We start from the raw sequence: 18,906 nt of genomic DNA, 5'->3' as shown, positions 1-18,906 counted from the left end.
TCCATGTAATTATTCTGGGAACTTTCATCTCTGTATTTTCAACACATTTTATAATTAGGTCAATGTTTTTAATAATCAAAATAACTGACCAATGTCATATGGCTAAAACCACTCCTACCAATTGCTTTCATAATAAGAGGTAAGCAGTAATAACTGAGTTGGATGCACTAGCATAACTTTTTAAAAAATGGATACATTATATCCCTAAGAAAAAAGTAATAACCATTCGATGTTCAGTATGATATTTATATTTCTTTGACCATGACTGGCTGACTTTGCTACCTGGAAAAGGTCAGGAATTATTACAATGAGTAACAACTGAGTTTCACTAATTTTGGACTGAATTGCTACATGACATCCTTACTCTTTGTTCTAGACACCTTTTAAAAGCTCTGCAGCAATTTGTAAATCAAGGAAGACATTAGAGTGGAAAAAAAGAAATTGTAAGATTGAGAAAGAGAAACATGTCATGAATTCTTACACCATTTCATGCTGAACCTGGTAATCTACCTAAATCTGCCATATGTCTGATTTTGGAGCTGTGCTGAGTTTTACTTATATTGTTAGCTTTAAGCAAGAGCTATCCTTTACATGATACATGTGTCATTCAAACATATATGTTTATGTAAACATTTGTATCTATTGTCTTAGTTTATACAATGGGCACATTATGAGTTTATACTTTTGCTGTTTCTGGATGACCTTAGAGGAGCCCAATTAATGGAAAGTTTTTTTCTTTGTTGTCTCTGTGTTTTGTGTGTCTATTTTTAGCTTTTAATTCTCTTGCATAAAACCAAAAGTTTCAGCTGTGTCTAAACTCATCCTTCTTCCACAACAAAAACAGAAGCAGATACTTGGCTGCATTTTCAACCTAAAGAGTCTGTGTACTCACAGCTCCATCTAATGGCTTACTATATAAATTTCATATGGATCATCATTAACATATCAAACTAAATTTAGATTAGATTCCTTACAATGTAGAAACATGCCCTTAGGCCCAACAAGTCCACACTGACCGTCCGCAGAGTAGCCCACCCAGACCCATCCCCTTACATTTACCCCTGCCTAATGCACCTGACACTATGGGCAATTTAGCAAGGCAAATTCACCTGACCTGCACATCTTTGGATTGTGGGAGGAACTGGAGCACCTGGAGGAAACCCATGTAGACACAGGGAGAATGTGCAAACTCCACATAGACAGTCGCCCGAGATTGGAATTGAACCCTGGTCTCTGGAGCTGTGAGACAGCAGTGCTAACCACTGAGTCACCGTGTGCAAAAACATGAAAAAAACATACTGGAATCATTTAATACTTCAATATCAAACCATCTGCAATACCAGGAATATCTTCAGGAAATATCGGCTTCTTCTACTACTCCATTTTTTGTACTACCATGTGGATACTCCTACATATAAACAATGTTCATTTCAAAGTGTTTACAAAAGTCCAAAACAGAATTATATGCAAATTCATATCCTTGATTCATATTTTTGTCATATTATGCAGAGGTCTGGGTAGATTCTGAACAGACAAATCTAAATACTTCTCCACAGTGAACAAAAATTGATGAACAAGTCACTTAAAGCCTCTTTTGTGGCCTGATGAGAGAGGCATGGCACTAGTGACATCACAAGTTAATGAGATCCAGGTTTATTCTCGGGGACATTAATTCAAATCCCACCATGGCATCGGGTGGAACTTAGATTCACTTAATAAATATGGACAGTAAAGCTAGTCACAGTAATGGTGACCATATAACTATCATTGATTGTTTTAAAAACTGCACTTGATTTGCTGGTGCTCTTTAGTGAAGGAAATCTGCAATCCTTACCTGGTCTAGTTATATTTGATCCAGATCCACATCAATGTCATTGACTATTAACTGCCCTCTAAAGTTATTCAATTATTCAACTCAAAGGCAATTAGCAATAGGTAACAAATGTTGGCCTTGCCAGAAGCACCCACATCTCTTGAAATTATTTGAACAAAAAGTCATATTGTGCTCAGTTGTTTTCACTGATTATGCGCAAAAATACGATGTAGAATTAAAACAGAGTTGAAAGTTCCTCTGATGGTTGTGTTGGCAAGTGCTCAGTCCAGTTTAATAATCAGTTATACAATTAAGGGAGAAAGGTAGATTGATATTTAGAAAGCACCTTTTCAATTCACTCAGAAAAGTCTCAAACTGCTTCACATGCAATTCATTTATTTGAAGTGTACACTGAGGTTCATGCAGATATATTGCCACAAATGGCCCAGTATTTGGATGAGGGGAAATGGGAACATCGTTAAGGCCTGCTTCTGTTCATTATCTAGCAATGCTTATGCGATTGCCCAAGATACATCTGGTAAGAAAATAACTAGATTTGCCATTTGACTTCTGACATGCTTTGTGGATAGGACAAGACTCAAAGCTGGTGTTCATAATTACTTCACAACATCTACAGGAAATTTCACACACCATTTTGACTTGGAAATAGATCTTCAAAATCCTGAAGATCCTATCCTGAACAACACTGTGGTTGTATCTACTTCATTTGGACTGCAGTGGTTCAAAAAGGCAGCTCACCATCATTTTCTGAAGGACAATTAAGCAAATTAGGGATAGACCATAAATGCAAGTCTTGGCAGGGATGCTCACACCCCAAGAAGGAGTGAATCATAAAACCTTGATAACCAAACTGTAGTCATGTATTAGATTTATATGTAAACAATGTCTATTTGAGTGAGTTGTCATATGGATCATACAACTATGCAACTGCATTTCACCTTAAGAAGTCATCTTTAAGAGAATCAAGGAATAGATTAGTAAGAGAAACACTGAAGAAAATGTCAGTACTGTACAGTTTTACGTGGTACTAAGCATTCAGTATACATGGTAAACAGATTTATTGCTATGTTATTCTCTCAGTGATTGTCTGTATTTATATTAACATGTTCATTTTTAAGGAAAAGTTGCATTTATATGTAGTCTTTCAGTACCATAGGACATCTGAAGGACTTTATAGTTACTATTAAGTACTTTCGAAATGGAATCAATGTTGTAATGTAGTAAACAGTCAAAGTGTAGTGAGCCTCCCACAAATAGTACTGTTGTAATAATTAGAAAATCTGCTTTACAATGTAATTGTTGCCATTTGACTCACCTCCACTTTGCAATAATTGCAATAATTCTCCTAACTTAATTACTTTTTCTCCATTCTCATTGTTGTAGCCAAGAACATCAAATGCACGATGCAACTCAGAAGCAGTTATGCCAAAAACAGGTCGATGGTTTATATACAGTTTAATGAATTCGCCTAAATCAATGTCTGTCACATATGTTCCTGTGTCCACATATTTACTGAACTTCACCTCATTCAACATGTCCTCAATCTGTAATGAAAGCCATCAAAATTAGCAAATTAGGGATAGACCATAAATGCAAGTCTTGGCAGGGATGCTCACATCTAACAGAATCTTACAGCTCTCTTGTTTCATTTCCTGATTTTACCTGCAGGTGCCATTGTGGTGGGCAGAATCTGTTCCAGTCATTAGTGAAGTTAAATCTTTGGTTTCAAAGATACTATGTTGCATTACTTAAGTACCCAAGGTGAGGCATAAGCTTATCAGTATTTTATATTATCAAGATAGGTTGAGGTTCTTTATCACTTCTTCATCCTGATCTCTATGTCTGCCCTAACTTCTACACCCAACACATCTTGCTTTAACTGTTCCTGCATTCTGAACTTCTAATTATTCTCTTCCTTTCCCTTTACATCTTAACAATTTTTTTGCTTTTTTTATCACATTGCCTCTAATGTCATTCTAATCTCCTGTTTTGTATCAATCTGCTTCCTTTCCTTAGCCTGAAGCCACAATCACTTATATTCCACCCTTTCAGACCCTGATTGAATGGAGGATTTCATTTAGTTTTACATCATTATGAAAGAAAGACTAGTGTATACAGTGTTTATGCCTTAGTGGGTCTGCTTAGCCATAGTAACAATGCTTAACGGTTTACCACCATGGTGCAAACTATCATTTCATGCAATGAAAGGTTGCCATATGTGCACTTTCATTGTCATGTTTATTAAGAAATTGTACAACAGCACATAGTAGAAGGCATGCAAGTTATTTTTGTGGATGTAAACATATACAACGTACCTCTTTCTCTGTAGGGTAGAATCCCAGTGCTCTCATCATAAATGGTACTTCCTGCAGTGGAATATGTGTTGTTATTTCTCTGGGCTGCATTGTACTGACATGCTGATAACGCAGCTGTGAATAGTAGAAATAGTTCTCCATCTCCTTCAGAGCACATCAAAAAACAAAATATTAATTAATTGGAACCAAATGAAAAACTGACTGAACTATAAAACATATATATGCAAATACATTTTCTTCATTTTTTTTTGTTCTGCATGTCCACTAATTCCAGATGGCACTAATGCTGAATAAGAATTTTCTGTATTTCTTGCTTAAATGAGATTATGAAGAATACCATGATGACGTGGCAGAGATGGAAATTATAATGGTAATATCATGACAAAAATAGATAAGCATTAATCTATGGCACTTTCTATTCGTTTGTCAACAGAAGGTGTCATAATTCTGCTGTGCTACTTGCTTTATTAATCTAGGAACCAAGGAAATTGATCATTGTTCCCCACTCCCCAGGGCCATTTATTTTGCTTGGTGGTCAGTAAGCTGAGGTTGTCTCCAACACCAAACCCTGTTAAATTAAAGATAAGCAGTTAACTAATTATATCCCTTTTACTCTGGGTGGGCATGGGCTTATTGAAGAGTTGAGGGACTGAATTGGAATATGTGGCTATTCTAGAACTCACGTTGGATTTTAAGCAACTTTTACATTTAAGCAACTTCTATAATTTCAATCAGGGGAAACCTGAGCCTTTTACCAACACTTCACATTTCATTTCTAAAAGTGATTCTCTTATCCTGATGATAGAAGCATTATCCCTAAAATGATGGAAATACAATACTATGGTTGAGAAAATGGAATCAACTTGACCAGTGAAAGACAGTCTTTTGCAACACTGACGATGGAATCAATAATTGTAATTGCTCCTATGTTTACTTTCTCCACTCTACCCGTGTAAATGCCTTCATCTTCTCTACAATGGCTCATGCTCACTCCTTCTCAGCTACTGTATTTATCACCAAAGCTCATTTTCTGAGGTAGGATTACTCAATCCAAAACATTAACTCTGATTTCTCTCCACAGATGCTGGCAGACAGGCTGAGCTTTTCCAGCAATTTTAGTTTTGTTTCTGATTTACAGCATACACAATTCTTTTATTAAGCTTTTCTACTGCATTCACTAATGACTGCAATGTCCTCCCTCACAAGCTCTGTGAAGATGCTGCTCCCTTAACAAGGTTATGTTGTCCTTAATTCTTTACAGCACTGTTGTAAAGACACAGACTTCACGGTGTCTAGGTTTGAAGGGTTTTAGGGCCAATTTGATTATACCTAACAGATACTGCCTCGGGAAAAAGGCTTTCATGTTTCAAAAAGAACTTGCACAATGAAAGGGAAGTGGCTAGTTCTCCCAGCTCAGCTTTTCTCTGGTTTGGTTTGGTTTTAGCAAGCAGTCAGCTTTGAGGCTGCTGGTCAAAGAAACAGCTACACGGAAGAAGGTATTCCAAGCTGAATTTCTCTGCTGTCTCTCCTGTAAGAACCTGTGTTGGATTTTTTCTTTTTTTGCCAAGGGGTGTTTTTGGGGATTGTTACAAGTATTTGGAACAGCATCATTAAATTGGGATAATCTGTTGGGTTTTTGGATAGGCTAATTATTCTATATTATGTTCTCTTTTTGTTTATGTTCATTCAGTAATTTTGCAAATAAATTCTGTTTTGTTTAAAACTAAGTGGTTGGCCAGCTGCATCACTCCTGGAATATCCTGGAAGTTTTTTTTTTGAAACTTGAAAGCCTTTTGTCTGAGGCAGTATCTGTTAGCTATAATCAAATTGGCCCTAAAACCCTTCAAACCTGACACTGTGAAACCTGCTTAAAATAACTAGCAAAGTTAGGGTCTGGGGGCTACTTTCTTGAAATGTTTTGAGGGGGTTTGGCCTGGTTCATAACAGCTGTCACCCACCAAACCTCCGACACCACTAACCAGTCCTCTGTGCTGTCTCATTACTCATTTGAAACACCTCCTCACTTGCACCAAAAGTAACAGTTGTGCTACCCACTTACATTTCCTATAATTTGTGCTTCATTCTCATTCTATGAGGAAAGCAGGCTTCAATGGGTCAAAACATCTCAAGACAAGTGATGGACTACCCAACACTCAGCTCCTCACTCCTTATGTGGAAAGTATCCTTCATCTGACCATCCTGAGTGGTTGACTGACCATTTCCAAATCCCTGGACTGGTATCGTAGGCTGCCGTTGACTTACTATACTGAGACCCCTGAGCAAAGGTTTGATTGAAAACCGCTGACAACCATAACAAGCTTCCTTCCCTGTGTCTGTACTAAAGGACAAAGCAACCCAAAAGTATGATAAGCCTCATCACTTCCAGCGGAGGGGTAAACATCAAAAAAGGCAAGGTAATGCAATGCAATGCAAGGTAGGACTGTTGTGAGCATCAGAGATAAATTCAAAGTGAGTGGAGAAGCCTACCACAAGTAGGATCAGTGATGTGTCTTGAAGATTCTTAGAAAGTAGCACATATCAGGTGTCAATGTCCACGGATGTGGAGTGCAGTGTCTGGTGCCCATGCAATGTGTCCCATTGTCCAATTTGGAGATTGTTTGGAGCAAGCAGTGAGTTGAATTTGCCACAATTCATGTTTCCGTGGTTCCTGGCAAACTCTAATTCACTCAGTGAATTTGGGAAAGATAGACAACTGGGTATTAAAGAGCTGAGTTGGGCTGTCAGCAAGACATTTACCAAACAATCATCTCCTTTAACTGGCAAGTTGCTGCTGCCTTGTGGGAAAGTTACCATGCTGCTTGTGAAAAGCATAAAAAACAGAACAAGATCCTTCTTTTGTTTTGATGGCACTGGCAAACTCTTTATCTGATTTTGCCACAGATCTCACCATAGCCATGTTGCTCAGATCCCTATAAAATTCGACTTTATAGTTTAATAATAGTTCAATGACTATGAAATATTTTGTGATCAACTGAAGAAGTTAATTTTTTGATATAAACGCAAGATCTTTCTCTTTAGGCAAGAGAGATTTTTTATTTAAACTACGTTTATGATATGCAGTCAGATTGTGGTGTGTAAGGATTAACTCACAAAGTATTAGCACTTTTTTTTGTACAGAGGGAAAGACTGCTGTCATTTTGACAATGGGGAACTAACTATCTCAATAGGTTCCCTTGATTCAAATAGTTCAGTCATCAAAACCATTATGCTGATAAGATTGAGGCAAACACAAACAGATGATTTCATCATGCTGGGATAACTGATATGTTAAGCTAACTATCTGCAAGCACAGCAGATCTTCTCTTGGAGAAATTCAATCCTAAATTGACATGAGTTGATTTTACTGGCAATACTAGTGGTCAACCCTGAGGTAGGCAGGGACTCAGAGCTCAGTCTCCCAATTTCTTGCCCAGAAAAGTAGAGGAACATATATTCAGCCATGGAAGCCTATAAAGAATAACAGGTAGGAGTCAAATAAGCTCTTAATAAGTCATTGCACTGTCACTGAACATCATCAAGATGGTGATCAATAGACTTCTAGATATTGATGAAATCAAGGATGTCAGAAAAACATAAGAAATAGCATTGCAGTAGGAAAATCAACCATGATTTAGTTGCATGAGGAGCAGGATAGAGGGCTTGAATGTGCCATCCCTGCTCCTATTTATAAAGATAAAGCTGATCAGATTCAGCAAAAAAAAACCTTGCCTGACTTACTGGAGAGAAATCAGAATTAAGGTTTCAGGTCCAGTGACTCTTCTTCAGAATGGAAGTAGTTCTGAAAAAGACTCACTGGACCGGAAACATTAATTTTGATTTCTCTCCACAGATGCTGCCAGACTTGCTAAGATTTTCCAGAAATTTCTGTTTTTATTTTAGATTTCCAGCAATGCAGTTTTTTTGGCTTTTTTGCTTGATTTACTGTTCTGTTAAGGCAAAATGAACCACCCTAGTTTTAATATTGATTTTTTTCTAACCAAGAGTGCTAATCAGTTCCACATTGCTAGTGCACTCACTGTTGCATATATAAGATAACACAATGTTGGTACTTTATGATCCTGGGTCACACTATTGTCACTACTTTTCATGTCATGATGAATGCAGGATCCATTTATGGAAGTAACTGTCAAATGAATCCAAAAACATATCAACAGTAGATCCAGGTTGATAATGGTGCCTACGCATTTTAGGATCAGCAATGCCAAATTGGGGGTGGAATCTGTAACTGAGTCTACTTCTGAGCCTTTCCCTATAATCATGTTCCCAAGGCTAGAAGCCCCACATAGCATCAGCTCTTATGCTCAACAGATCCACAGAGCAAGACTTGTTTGCTGCCAGAAAAGCTCCCCTCTGGAATCTCAGGATCGCAGGTAGAGGTAGGGGGAGGGGGACATAGTTTCTTGAGTTGGAAGAGGTTCAGAAGGATAGGCCCCTGTAAGGATAACCTACCCTATTCCAGTCTCTCAATCAGGCACTGATTGAAGGATCCCTGCTACCCGGTACTCTGAGGGGGAAAGCTGTCTGCAGAATTAATCCCAGCAGTAATAGGATAATGTTCCTAAGTAGTTCTCAACTTCCTATTAAAGACCTTACTTGACAGTCGACAATGGATCTTCCACATCAGCCCCCCACGCTTAAATCATTTCTTGGGATCTTGAATGAAAACTGCTTTTTAAAGTTAGTCCATCAGAAAACCACAGATGGAGCGAATCATTACCTCTAGGAGGCTAAGGAGGCTCAGGCTGATTGGCTGTTTAGACTGTCAGTCAGGATTGTGAGTCTGCAAAGTACTCTATCCCAGGTATATATCAATCCACATTGGTCAAGAATTGCTGTTGTTCAGAAAAATGGCAATCATTGGTCAAGGAGGTCATACCAGATTGATCAGAAGCTGCTTGGTTCAGTCCAGACAAATAAACACACAGACATGCACATATGCTGATCGAAGACAAATCCTCCTCCTCCTCCCTTCTCCCCAAAAGAGAAAAGAGGGAACACCTCATTTCCAACTCCCACTTTTGTATGTATTTCATAGGCCACCTTGGAATGTGTGCTATCATAGATGAACACAATTTTAACCCAACTCCTTTGCTTGGTCTCGGTCTCCCTTCCTGGTGGACAGTACCTGTAGTTTGTCTCTCTCTCTCTCTCTCTAGATTAGCTTCTTAAGTGAAAAGGCAAAAATGTTATTATATTAGCTACGCCATTTGGCATTTTTAAATGATCATTTTTATGAATTCCTTGTGTTTAAAATGATTAAATTATTGCTTTACCATTAATTTTTGTTTGTTCAGCAAGTTGTTACATTTTCTTCATACCTTAATTTGTTTTAAAATTCATGTTTAATGTTGTGTTAAACCAAATCTCAGGTCGTTGCTTCTCGGTTATTTGGTGGAGAGGTATGACAGGGTCAAAAAAAATCTGTTTGGTTTTTAGGAGGGTTGGCGAAAGGAGTTATTTTTCTCCAACAGAAAAATAAGTGTCATTGGGGGTGGGGGTGGGATGAAGGTGATAGGTCAGGGAGGAGGGTGGAGTGGATAGGTGGACAAGTAGGACAAGTCATGGAGACAGTGCTGAGCTGGAAGTTTGGAACTCCCCCAACTCATCCATTGTACCTCATGTCCTCACCTTCATCCCATCCCCATCCACCCAATGTACTCTTTGCTACCTTCCCCCACCGTCCCCCTGACCTATCACCTTCATCCCCACCCCCACTCACTTATTGTACTCTATGCTACTTTCTCCCCACCCCCACCCTCCTCTCATTTATCTCTCCACTCTTCAGGCACTCTGCCTGTATTCCTGATGAAGGGCCTTTGCCCGAAACGTCGATTTTACTGCTCCTCGGATGCTGCCTGAACTGCTGTGTTTTTCCAGCACCACTAATCCAGAATCTGGTTTCCAGCATCTGCAGTCATTGTTTTTACCTCATCTCCACACATGGCAACCTCGTCACTACCTCTGGGGTTGCCATTCTTACTTCTAATAATTGCCCAGACACTATAAAGCTATACATGCTTGAAATGCCATGCCTTAACAAGAATATTATTTGGTTTTTTTATAATCTGATTTTTTTTACAAATTAAGAGAAATCCAGAAATATCATTACCGTAAATAGTTCTCCATCTCTTCCACCTTCCAATAAGCCATAGAATGGAATCAATTCCTCTCCTCCTAGTGCAGTTACTGCTTCATGGGCTCTTCAATATCAGAAAATAGATCATTTATTTTCTCACCTCTACATTTAACATTCTAATGACACAGTGTATAATGAAACAAGAGCATTGAATAATCAATCATTGCAAAGATAGTTAATGGCCCCAAAATCAAAACTTTTGTTAGTTCTTGCTCCATTAAAGAACTTTATGATACTTTGCTCAGTCATGTAGACCAGGAAGGATTCCAAGTTTTGTGGAGTTTAGCAATCTCATCAAAGAAGATTAATAAACTTGCAATTGTTCCCCAATTTTTGTGCACTTTCAAATAATATAGAATGGAAATTGTGAGTGAAAATTAAAGTCAGTGGTAGTACTCTCATGATTACACCAAATAATGTTACCAATGGTCTCCACCTAGGCTGGTGACTTTAAAAAAATCTGAGCTTCAGAAACTGACTGAAAGGACAGTATGATTTCAAGCTTTAAGACATTTACTGTAATACACAAACTAAAAGCAACATCATTCTAAACACCAAAACGAGGGAGCAAACTCGTCTCTTCAATCTAAGCACAAGTTCTCATCCTCATTCTGAGTGGTTAACAATAAGGTCAGTATTTTCTCTACTTCTGGCTAGCTCTATCTCCTACTTTCTGTCTCTCAGATGACTGCTGACTGATTTGTATCTATGAACCTCAAGGATATCTTACCCGGCAACTTGATACCACAACTGAATTGAATTGAATTGGATTTGTTTATTGTTCTATGTATTCACATGAGTACAGTGAAAAGTTTACAAGTCGCCAATTAAGGCACAATCTTAGGTACAAAGATACCTAGATACAGGGTCTTGGTACAAAGCAGAAAAATAAAGAAAACAAAGTTAAAATGCGAAACATTACAGTCCTTCTTACTAAAAACTTACTAAAAACTAAAAGCAAAGCAAACACAGTTAACAATTCAATAGTACAGTCTGTAGGTGCCTGGCCATGTTGGGTGACTCCGAGGGAAAATTGGCTACTGCAGATGCTGGAGATCAGAGTCAAGATTAGAATGGTGCTGAAGAAGCACAGTAGGTCAGGCAGCATCCGAGAAGCAAGAAAATCAACGTTTCGGGCAGGAGCCCTTCATCAGGAATGAGGCTGGGAGCCTCATGGGTGGAGAGATAAATTGGAGAGGGGTGGGGCGGGGGAGAAGGTAGCTAAGATTGCAATAGGTAGATGGAGGCGGGGATAAAGGTGAGGGTGGAGAGGATAGGTGGGAAGGAAGATTAGCAGGTAGGACAGGTCATGAGGATGGTGCTGAACTTTAAGGTTGGAACCGGGGTAAGGTGAGGGGAGAGGAAATGAGGAAACTGGGGAAGTCCACATTGCTGCCCTGGGGTTGAATTGTTCTGAGGCGGAAGATGAGGCATTCTTTCTCCAGGCATCGGGTGGTGAGGAAGAGGCATCAGAGAAGGCCCAGGACCTGCATATCCTCAGCAGAGTAGGAGGGGGAGTTGAAATGTTCAGCCACGGAGCAGTGAGGTTGATTGGTGCGGGTGTCCTGGAGATGTTCCCTAAAGAAGGCATCCAGTCTCCCCAGTGTAAAGGAGACCATATTGGGAGCAACGGATACAATAAATGACATTGGTGGAAGTGCAGGTGATGGATGTGGAAGGCTCCATTGGGTCCTTGGATGGAGGTGAAGGAGGAGGTGTGGGCGCAGATTTTGCAATTCCTGCGGTGGCAGGGGAAGGTGCTAGGAGGGGATGACTGAATCGGTCCCACCTCATGCTCCCACAAGGAAGTTGAACAGTTCATCAACTTCACCAACACATTCCACCCGGACCTTAAATTCACCTGGACCATCTCTGACATCTCCCTCCCCTTCCTGGACCTTTCTATGTCTATCAACAGTGACTGACTCAACACTGATATTTAGTACAAACCCACCGACTCCCACAGCTTCCTGGATTACACCTCTTCCCACCCTATCTCTTGCAAAAATGCTATTCCCTATTCCCAATTCCTCCCCCTCCACCATATCTGCTCCCTGGAGGACCAGTTCCACCACAAAACATACCAGATGGCTTCCTTCTTTAGAGACCGTAATTTCCCCTCCCACATGGTTGAAGATGCCCTCCAACGCATCTCATCCACTTCCCGTACCCCCACCCTCAAACGCCACTCCTCCAAATGCAACAAGGACAGAACCACCCTGGGTCCTCACCTTCCATCCCACCAACCTTCGCATAAACCGCATCATCCGCCAACATTTCCACCATCTGCAAATGGACCCCACCACCAGGATATATTTCCCTCCCCACCCCTACCATTTTCCACAAAGACCACTTCCCTCCGTGACTAGCTGGCCAGGTCCGCATCCCCCAACAACGCACCCTCCCCTCCTGGCACCTTCCCCTGCCACCGCAGGAATTGCAAAACCTGCGCCCACACCTCCCCCTCACCACCATCCAAGGCCCCAAAGGAGCCTTCCACATCCATCAAAGTTTCACCTGCACTTCCACAAATGTCATTTGTTGCATCCGTTGCTCCCAATGCATTCTCCTTTCATTGGAGAGACTTGACGCCTTCTCGCAGAGCGCTTCAGGGAATACCTCTGTGACACCCGCGGCAAGCAACTCCACCACCCCATGGCCAAACATTTCACCTCCCCCTCCCACTCTGCCGTGGGCATGCAGGTCCTGGGTCTCCTCCAATGCCACTCCCTCACTACCCAACGCCTGGAGGAAGAACACCTCATCTTCCACCTCAGCACACTTCAACCCCAGGGCATCAACGTAGACTTCATCAGTTTCCTCATTTCCCCTCCCCGCACCCTTACCCCAGTTCCAATCTGCCAGTCAGCACCATCCTCATGACCTGAGCAACCTGCTAATCTTCCTTCCCACCTATCTGCTCCACCCTCCTCTCCGACCTAGCACCTTCACCACCACCTCCATTCACCTAGTGCACTCTTAGCTACCTTCACCCCAGCCCAACCCCCCTCCCATTTATTTCTCCACCCCGGAAGCTCCTGGCCTCATTCCTGATGAAGGGCTCCTGCCCGAAATGTCAATTTTCCTGCTCCTGAGGATGACACTCCTCACAAGGGTTCAACCTCCCCTGCTCCAGCCTCAACCTCAGCCCCATCACTGCCCTAAACTGCTTGCTCTCGTCACCTTGCAGCCTATTCCTACTTCCATCACCATCTCGTGCTGTCTGTTCTCATTGCCTTGCAGTCTGTTCCTGCTCCCACTGCCATCCCCCTGTGCTGCCTGTTCTCACTGCCTTGCAGCCAATTCCTGCTCCCACTGCCACCCCCATGCAGCCTGTTCTTACTGCCTTGCAGCCTGTTCCTGCTCCCACTGCCACCCCCCTGTGCTGCGTGTTCTCACTACCTTGCAGTCTGTACCTGCTCCCACTTCCACACCCCGTGCTGCCTGTTCCCATTCCCACTGCCACCCCCTGTGCTGCCTGTTCTCACTGCCTTGCAGCCTGTTCCTGTTCCCACTGCCATCCCCCGTGCTGCCTGTTCTCACTGTCTTGCAGCCTGTTCCTGCTTCCACTGCCACCCCCCCTGCTGCCTGTTCTCACTGCCTTGCAACCTGTTCGTGCTTCCACTGCCATCCCCTGTGCTGCCTGTTCTCACTGCCTTGCAGCCTGTTCCTGCTCCCACTGCCATCCCTGGGCTGCCTGTTCTCACTGCCTTGCAGCCTGTTCCTTCTCCCACTGTCATCCCCCGTGCTGCCTGTTCTCACTGCCTTTCAGTCTGTACCTGCTCCCACTTCCACACCCTGTGCTGCCTGTTCCCATTCCCACTGCCACCCCTTGTGCTGCCTGTTCTCACTACCTTGCAACCTGTTCTTCCTCCCACTGCCATCCCCCATGCTGCCTGTTCTCACTGCCTTGCAGCCTGTTCTTCCTCCCACTGCCATCCCCCATGCTGCCTGTTCTCACTGCCTTGCAGCCTGTTCCTCCTCCCACTGCCATTCCCGTGCTGCCTGTTCTCACTGCCTTGCAGCCTGTTCCTGCTCCCACAGCTGCCCCAAGCTGCTTGCTTCTGCTCTTGCTTTCTACTGATGTCTACATCCCAAACTCAACTAACTGCAAGACAATATGTATTACATGTGCTTTGAGTTCAGAAAGTAATGCTGATAAGATATCTATAATTCCCAACTTGATTCCATCATACTATTAAATAAACAGTTAAAGTGTAACTATTTGTAAAGTCTTGCAATTCTCTAGATGTGTGGGCACCTTGCACCTTTCCAGTAGGTCTCCTTCGGATTGGCCCCACAGCAGCAAAGCCACCAGGCTTGTTGTTGGGCAGAATTCAGAGCAGCTGAAATGATCATTCCTTCATTCTTCCATTATATCTCAAAGAGATTATCTCAATCAACAATAGCATAAACTTTGCATTCATGACAATGTCAGCTATTGCAGCAGAGATTTGGGATTGAATTTAGAGTTGTTCAGATAATACTACTTTTACCTCTGAGTCACAAGGTTCAAGCCAGAGCTCAGGGTTTGAATATAATATCAAGCTGTCCCACCATTGCAGTACCGAGGGACAGCTGCTCTGTCAAAGGTGCTGTCTTTCAAATGAGGGATTTATAAAAGGCCTCAAGCGCTTGCTTAAGTGGGTGTAAAAGATCACATGGCACTATTTCAAAGAACAGGGGAGGTATTACCCATTGGCTTGGCCAATATTTATCACTCAAAAAAGATTTTTACAAAATCATCTGGCCATCATCACAATAGTGATCATGAGAATTTTCTAATATTGGCTGCATTGTTTCCTACATTACAACAGTAGCTACACTTCAAAGAAGAAAGTGCTTCATTGGCTATAAAATATTTTGAGGAGTCTGGCAGTTATGTAAATAGCTATATAATTTTGAGAGCTATTGATAACGTTTTAATAGTTTTCCTGGATGTATATGCTTCACATAGATGTTCAAGTAGCAACATCAGGGAGGTGGTGGTAGCAATGTCACTGGACTAGCAATCCAGAGACCCAGGTTAATGTTCTGGGGACCTGGGCTCAAATCCTACACTGGCAAGTGATGAAATCTGAATTCAATGAACCTGGAATTAAAAGCTAGTTTAATGGTGACCATGCAACCATTGTCGACTGTCATTCGCAAATGTCCTTTAGGGAAGGAAATCTGCTATCCCTATCTGGTCTGGCCTACATGTGATTCATGACCCACAGCCTGACTGAATCTAACTGCCCTCTGAACTGGCCTACAGAACCAATCAACTTAAGGGCAACAAATTCTGTCCTTGTCAGCAAAGTCCACATTCTGCAGAGGAATTCTTTTTTAAAGTTCCAGAAACAGCAACTAGATTTCTCTGCAACAACATGCATTACCAGTGCAAGTCATTTTAGTACTACTTGAGAATAATGCTCCTTGAAAGAAAACCAGTAGTGTACTTACGCAAGATCAACTTTCCACATATGCACAGTACAATCATCTCCTCCTGCAGTGAATATATAAGAACCATCATTTGAACAGGCAATATTGGACACCATTGTTCCATGGCATATGACTGCGCAGGACTTGTGGGGGTTTCCATCCAGTGGCAGAGTTTGTAAACCCACCTAGGTAATAGTGAGAAAGATTTTTAGAATTTATAATTACATATGGTCATTACATCAATCAGCAGAGCATTACACTTGTGCAACAATCCTCAATAGAGCCCAATCCACATTTCAAATATAAATACAGAGTAATTTATTCACTTAGTAATATTGGCCTGTGAACATTCATGGTGTCCAAAAATTCTCATGTCTTAACTTTAGTTGCAAATCAGTGGAAATCCCTACAAAATCATGTAAATAGGCATTTTAGCCACTCCTTCTTCATGCCCCACCTCAAAACTCCTTCTCTGGGAATGTTGGCAATGTAGATCTCAGTGGACAAGAACACCTTGCAGAAAGATAATGCTTCATACGAGATTAGCAAATGAATCAACCAAAACAGCCTTCACCAATACACACAACATTACTACCACTTCACATTCACATGCACACAATTTCAATTGGAGTAACTGTACAAGAGCCAGGAGTTGAATCTTAGGAAATTATTTGTGAACTGCAGAGACACTAAGTTCAATAGTCTGGCTGACTCGGCACAAAGAAAGGTGTAAACCTCTGAATGGGACCTTCCTCACGTGCAAGGAATTCCTCATACATTCCACATTCCACATTACACATACCACATTTCCAAAGAGCACACTTCCACATCATAAAGTCTTTGCAGAATTAATTTGGAAGCAGACAGTTAAAAGTAAAGAAACATTACAAATAGTTTCTCTCACAAATCAGTGAAAACTGTGAAGCACATCACCACATTGTATTACTTTTTGGCACAGACGTTTTGTTGATGAGTGTGTACCTTATCATCCGTGATGTAGGCTAAATAACCAATTTTATTTTCCTTCCCATTTGAGAAAGGGAGAACTTCCATCTTTCTAACAGGAGATCCATACATTGGACTTAAGACTGTCTTCCTAGAGAGAAAGGTAATAATGTGACAATAAAAGGAATTGCAGGATATAATCAAAACAGGAGTTCAAATGTGCTCAAAGCTTTTTTTAAGTACTCCCCAGACACTACTTGACACCGGCTCCTATTGCTCTCACTCCAGGTTCGCCCCTGGATTCTGTCAGTCTGTCATACTAAACAAGAATGATTTGAAATGAAGAGAAAAGTTGACCTCTTCAGATTCTGAAAGGGCAAAGGAATTAGCTCAATAGGATTAATATAAGAATATGCATAAACATTTTTTCAAACGGTTATCAAAGAATAAAGAGAGCTAAAAATAAAAACACAGACATAGATTTAAAAGAAAGCATTGAAAAATAATACCTCAAGCAAAGAAAAGTCAAAAAGCTAATGCCTTGTTTTAGAGATACTAGGATTTTGTAATGTAGAAAGAAGCTATTTAAAATTTATCGTATGAACGTGTATAAGATTTTAAATCGTATTGGAAAAGGAAAGTCAGAAAATCAATTTAGAAAATTTGAGGAAGAATAAAGGTTAAAAATAATTAAGGAAAATATAGGACCAATATCTGCAAAGACATCAAAACCTATTTTATTAATTCTTTGATGGCATATGAGCATGTGTGGCAAGTCAATACAGTATTTGTTTCCAAAAAAGAGAAAATGTTAGAAAATCTCAGCAAGTCTGGTAGCATCTGTAAGGAGAGAAAAGAGCTGATGTTTCGAGTCTAACTGACCCTTTGTCAAAGCTTTTATCCAGTATTTGTTTCCATTTCTTGTTGCTTTTGAAGAGGATTTAGTGAGCTGCCTTCTCAAGTCACTGCATGCCATGAAGTGTAAATACATTCACAGTGAGGTTGGGAAGGGAGTTTGATCTAGTGACAGTGAAGGAACGATGAATATAGTTCCAAGTCAGGATGGTGATTCCCATGCATTTGAGGCCCTTGCACCTCTGGGTATTAATAGTTGTGGGTTTGAAAGTTGCTTTTGAAAGACACTGGCAAGTTAATGTAGAGCATTTTGTAGAAACCACACACTGCTTCCACTTTGTGTGGTTATGGTGATGATGGAAATTAATGGTTGTGAATGGTGTGCTGATTGGGTGACTTGCTCTTTCCTGGATGCTGTCAACATTCTTGAATATTGTTGAAGCTACATTCATACAAACAACGGACAGCATTCCACCATGTTCCTGACTTGTGCATTGTAGATGATGGACAGGCTTTGACAAGACATGGCACGGTAGCACAGTGGTTAGCACTGCTGCCTCACAGTGCCAGAGACCTGGGTTCAATTCCCACCTCAGGTGACTGTGTGGAGTTTACACATTCTCCCTGTGTCTGCTTGGGTTTCCTCCCACAGTCCAAAAATGTGCAGGTTAGGTGAATTGGCCATGCTAATTGCCCGTAGTGTAAGGTGTCGGGGAATGAGTCTGGGTGGGTTGCGCTTTGGCGGGTCGGTGTGGACTTGTTGGGCCGAAGGGCCTGTTTCCACACTGTAAGGAATCTAATTAATTCTGGCAAAGAATTTTCAAGCCTCTGGCCTGGTCACATAGTGACAGTATTTACGTAATTGGCCCAGTTCAGTTTCTGATCAATAATAACTCATAAAAATGTTGGAAGTGTCATGGGGAGATTTTGTTATTCCCCATGTTGCATATGGTCATCACCAGCTACTTGAGTGCCACGAATGTCATCAGTCAATGTCTCAATGTTGTCTAAGTCCACATGCAGGCATGGACTGCTTCAGTACCTGAGAAATCATAATGATACTGAACACTACTTAAAGTCAGCCAATGTCCCTACTTCTGACCTTATTTAAGAAACAATTGGCTCCACATGAGAGGATTTAGGGTCTTTGTGGATTGAATAAAGATGGGTTGAAAGGCATTGTCATCCATTGAATCACTAAAAATGTTGCAATTGCTTTGCATGTCATTGAAATACAGAAAAGACATTTTATGATTGATAACACAGTCTAACATCATTGTGCTATGCCATTTTAATTGCTGTCCTTCAGACTGAATTTGAAGTTCTCTTACATTGTGATCACTATGCACAGAGGATCCTTAACTATGAAATCTATT

At 41.1% G+C, this 18,906-nt stretch overlaps 1 protein-coding gene across 1 annotated transcript in view; it reads right to left on the bottom strand.

Moving 5' to 3' along the window:
• The window catches only part of cfap251 (cilia and flagella associated protein 251), a 79,500-nt gene that overhangs the window by 3,383 nt on the left and 57,211 nt on the right, over nt 1–18,906 (bottom strand). Inside the window, exons 16-20 of the mRNA XM_043715307.1 lie at nt 16,712–16,826; nt 15,752–15,915; nt 10,280–10,370; nt 4,150–4,293; nt 3,150–3,378 (exon numbers count right to left, since the gene is read on the bottom strand). Coding sequence (XP_043571242.1) covers nt 3,150–3,378; nt 4,150–4,293; nt 10,280–10,370; nt 15,752–15,915; nt 16,712–16,826 — 743 coding nt within the window. The remainder of the gene's footprint in view (nt 1–3,149; nt 3,379–4,149; nt 4,294–10,279; nt 10,371–15,751; nt 15,916–16,711; nt 16,827–18,906) is intronic.

Source organism: Chiloscyllium plagiosum, chromosome 25 (genome assembly GCF_004010195.1).
Source record: "Chiloscyllium plagiosum isolate BGI_BamShark_2017 chromosome 25, ASM401019v2, whole genome shotgun sequence".
NCBI lineage: Eukaryota > Metazoa > Chordata > Chondrichthyes > Orectolobiformes > Hemiscylliidae > Chiloscyllium > Chiloscyllium plagiosum.
This window is presented reverse-complemented; position numbering and strand designations above follow the sequence as displayed.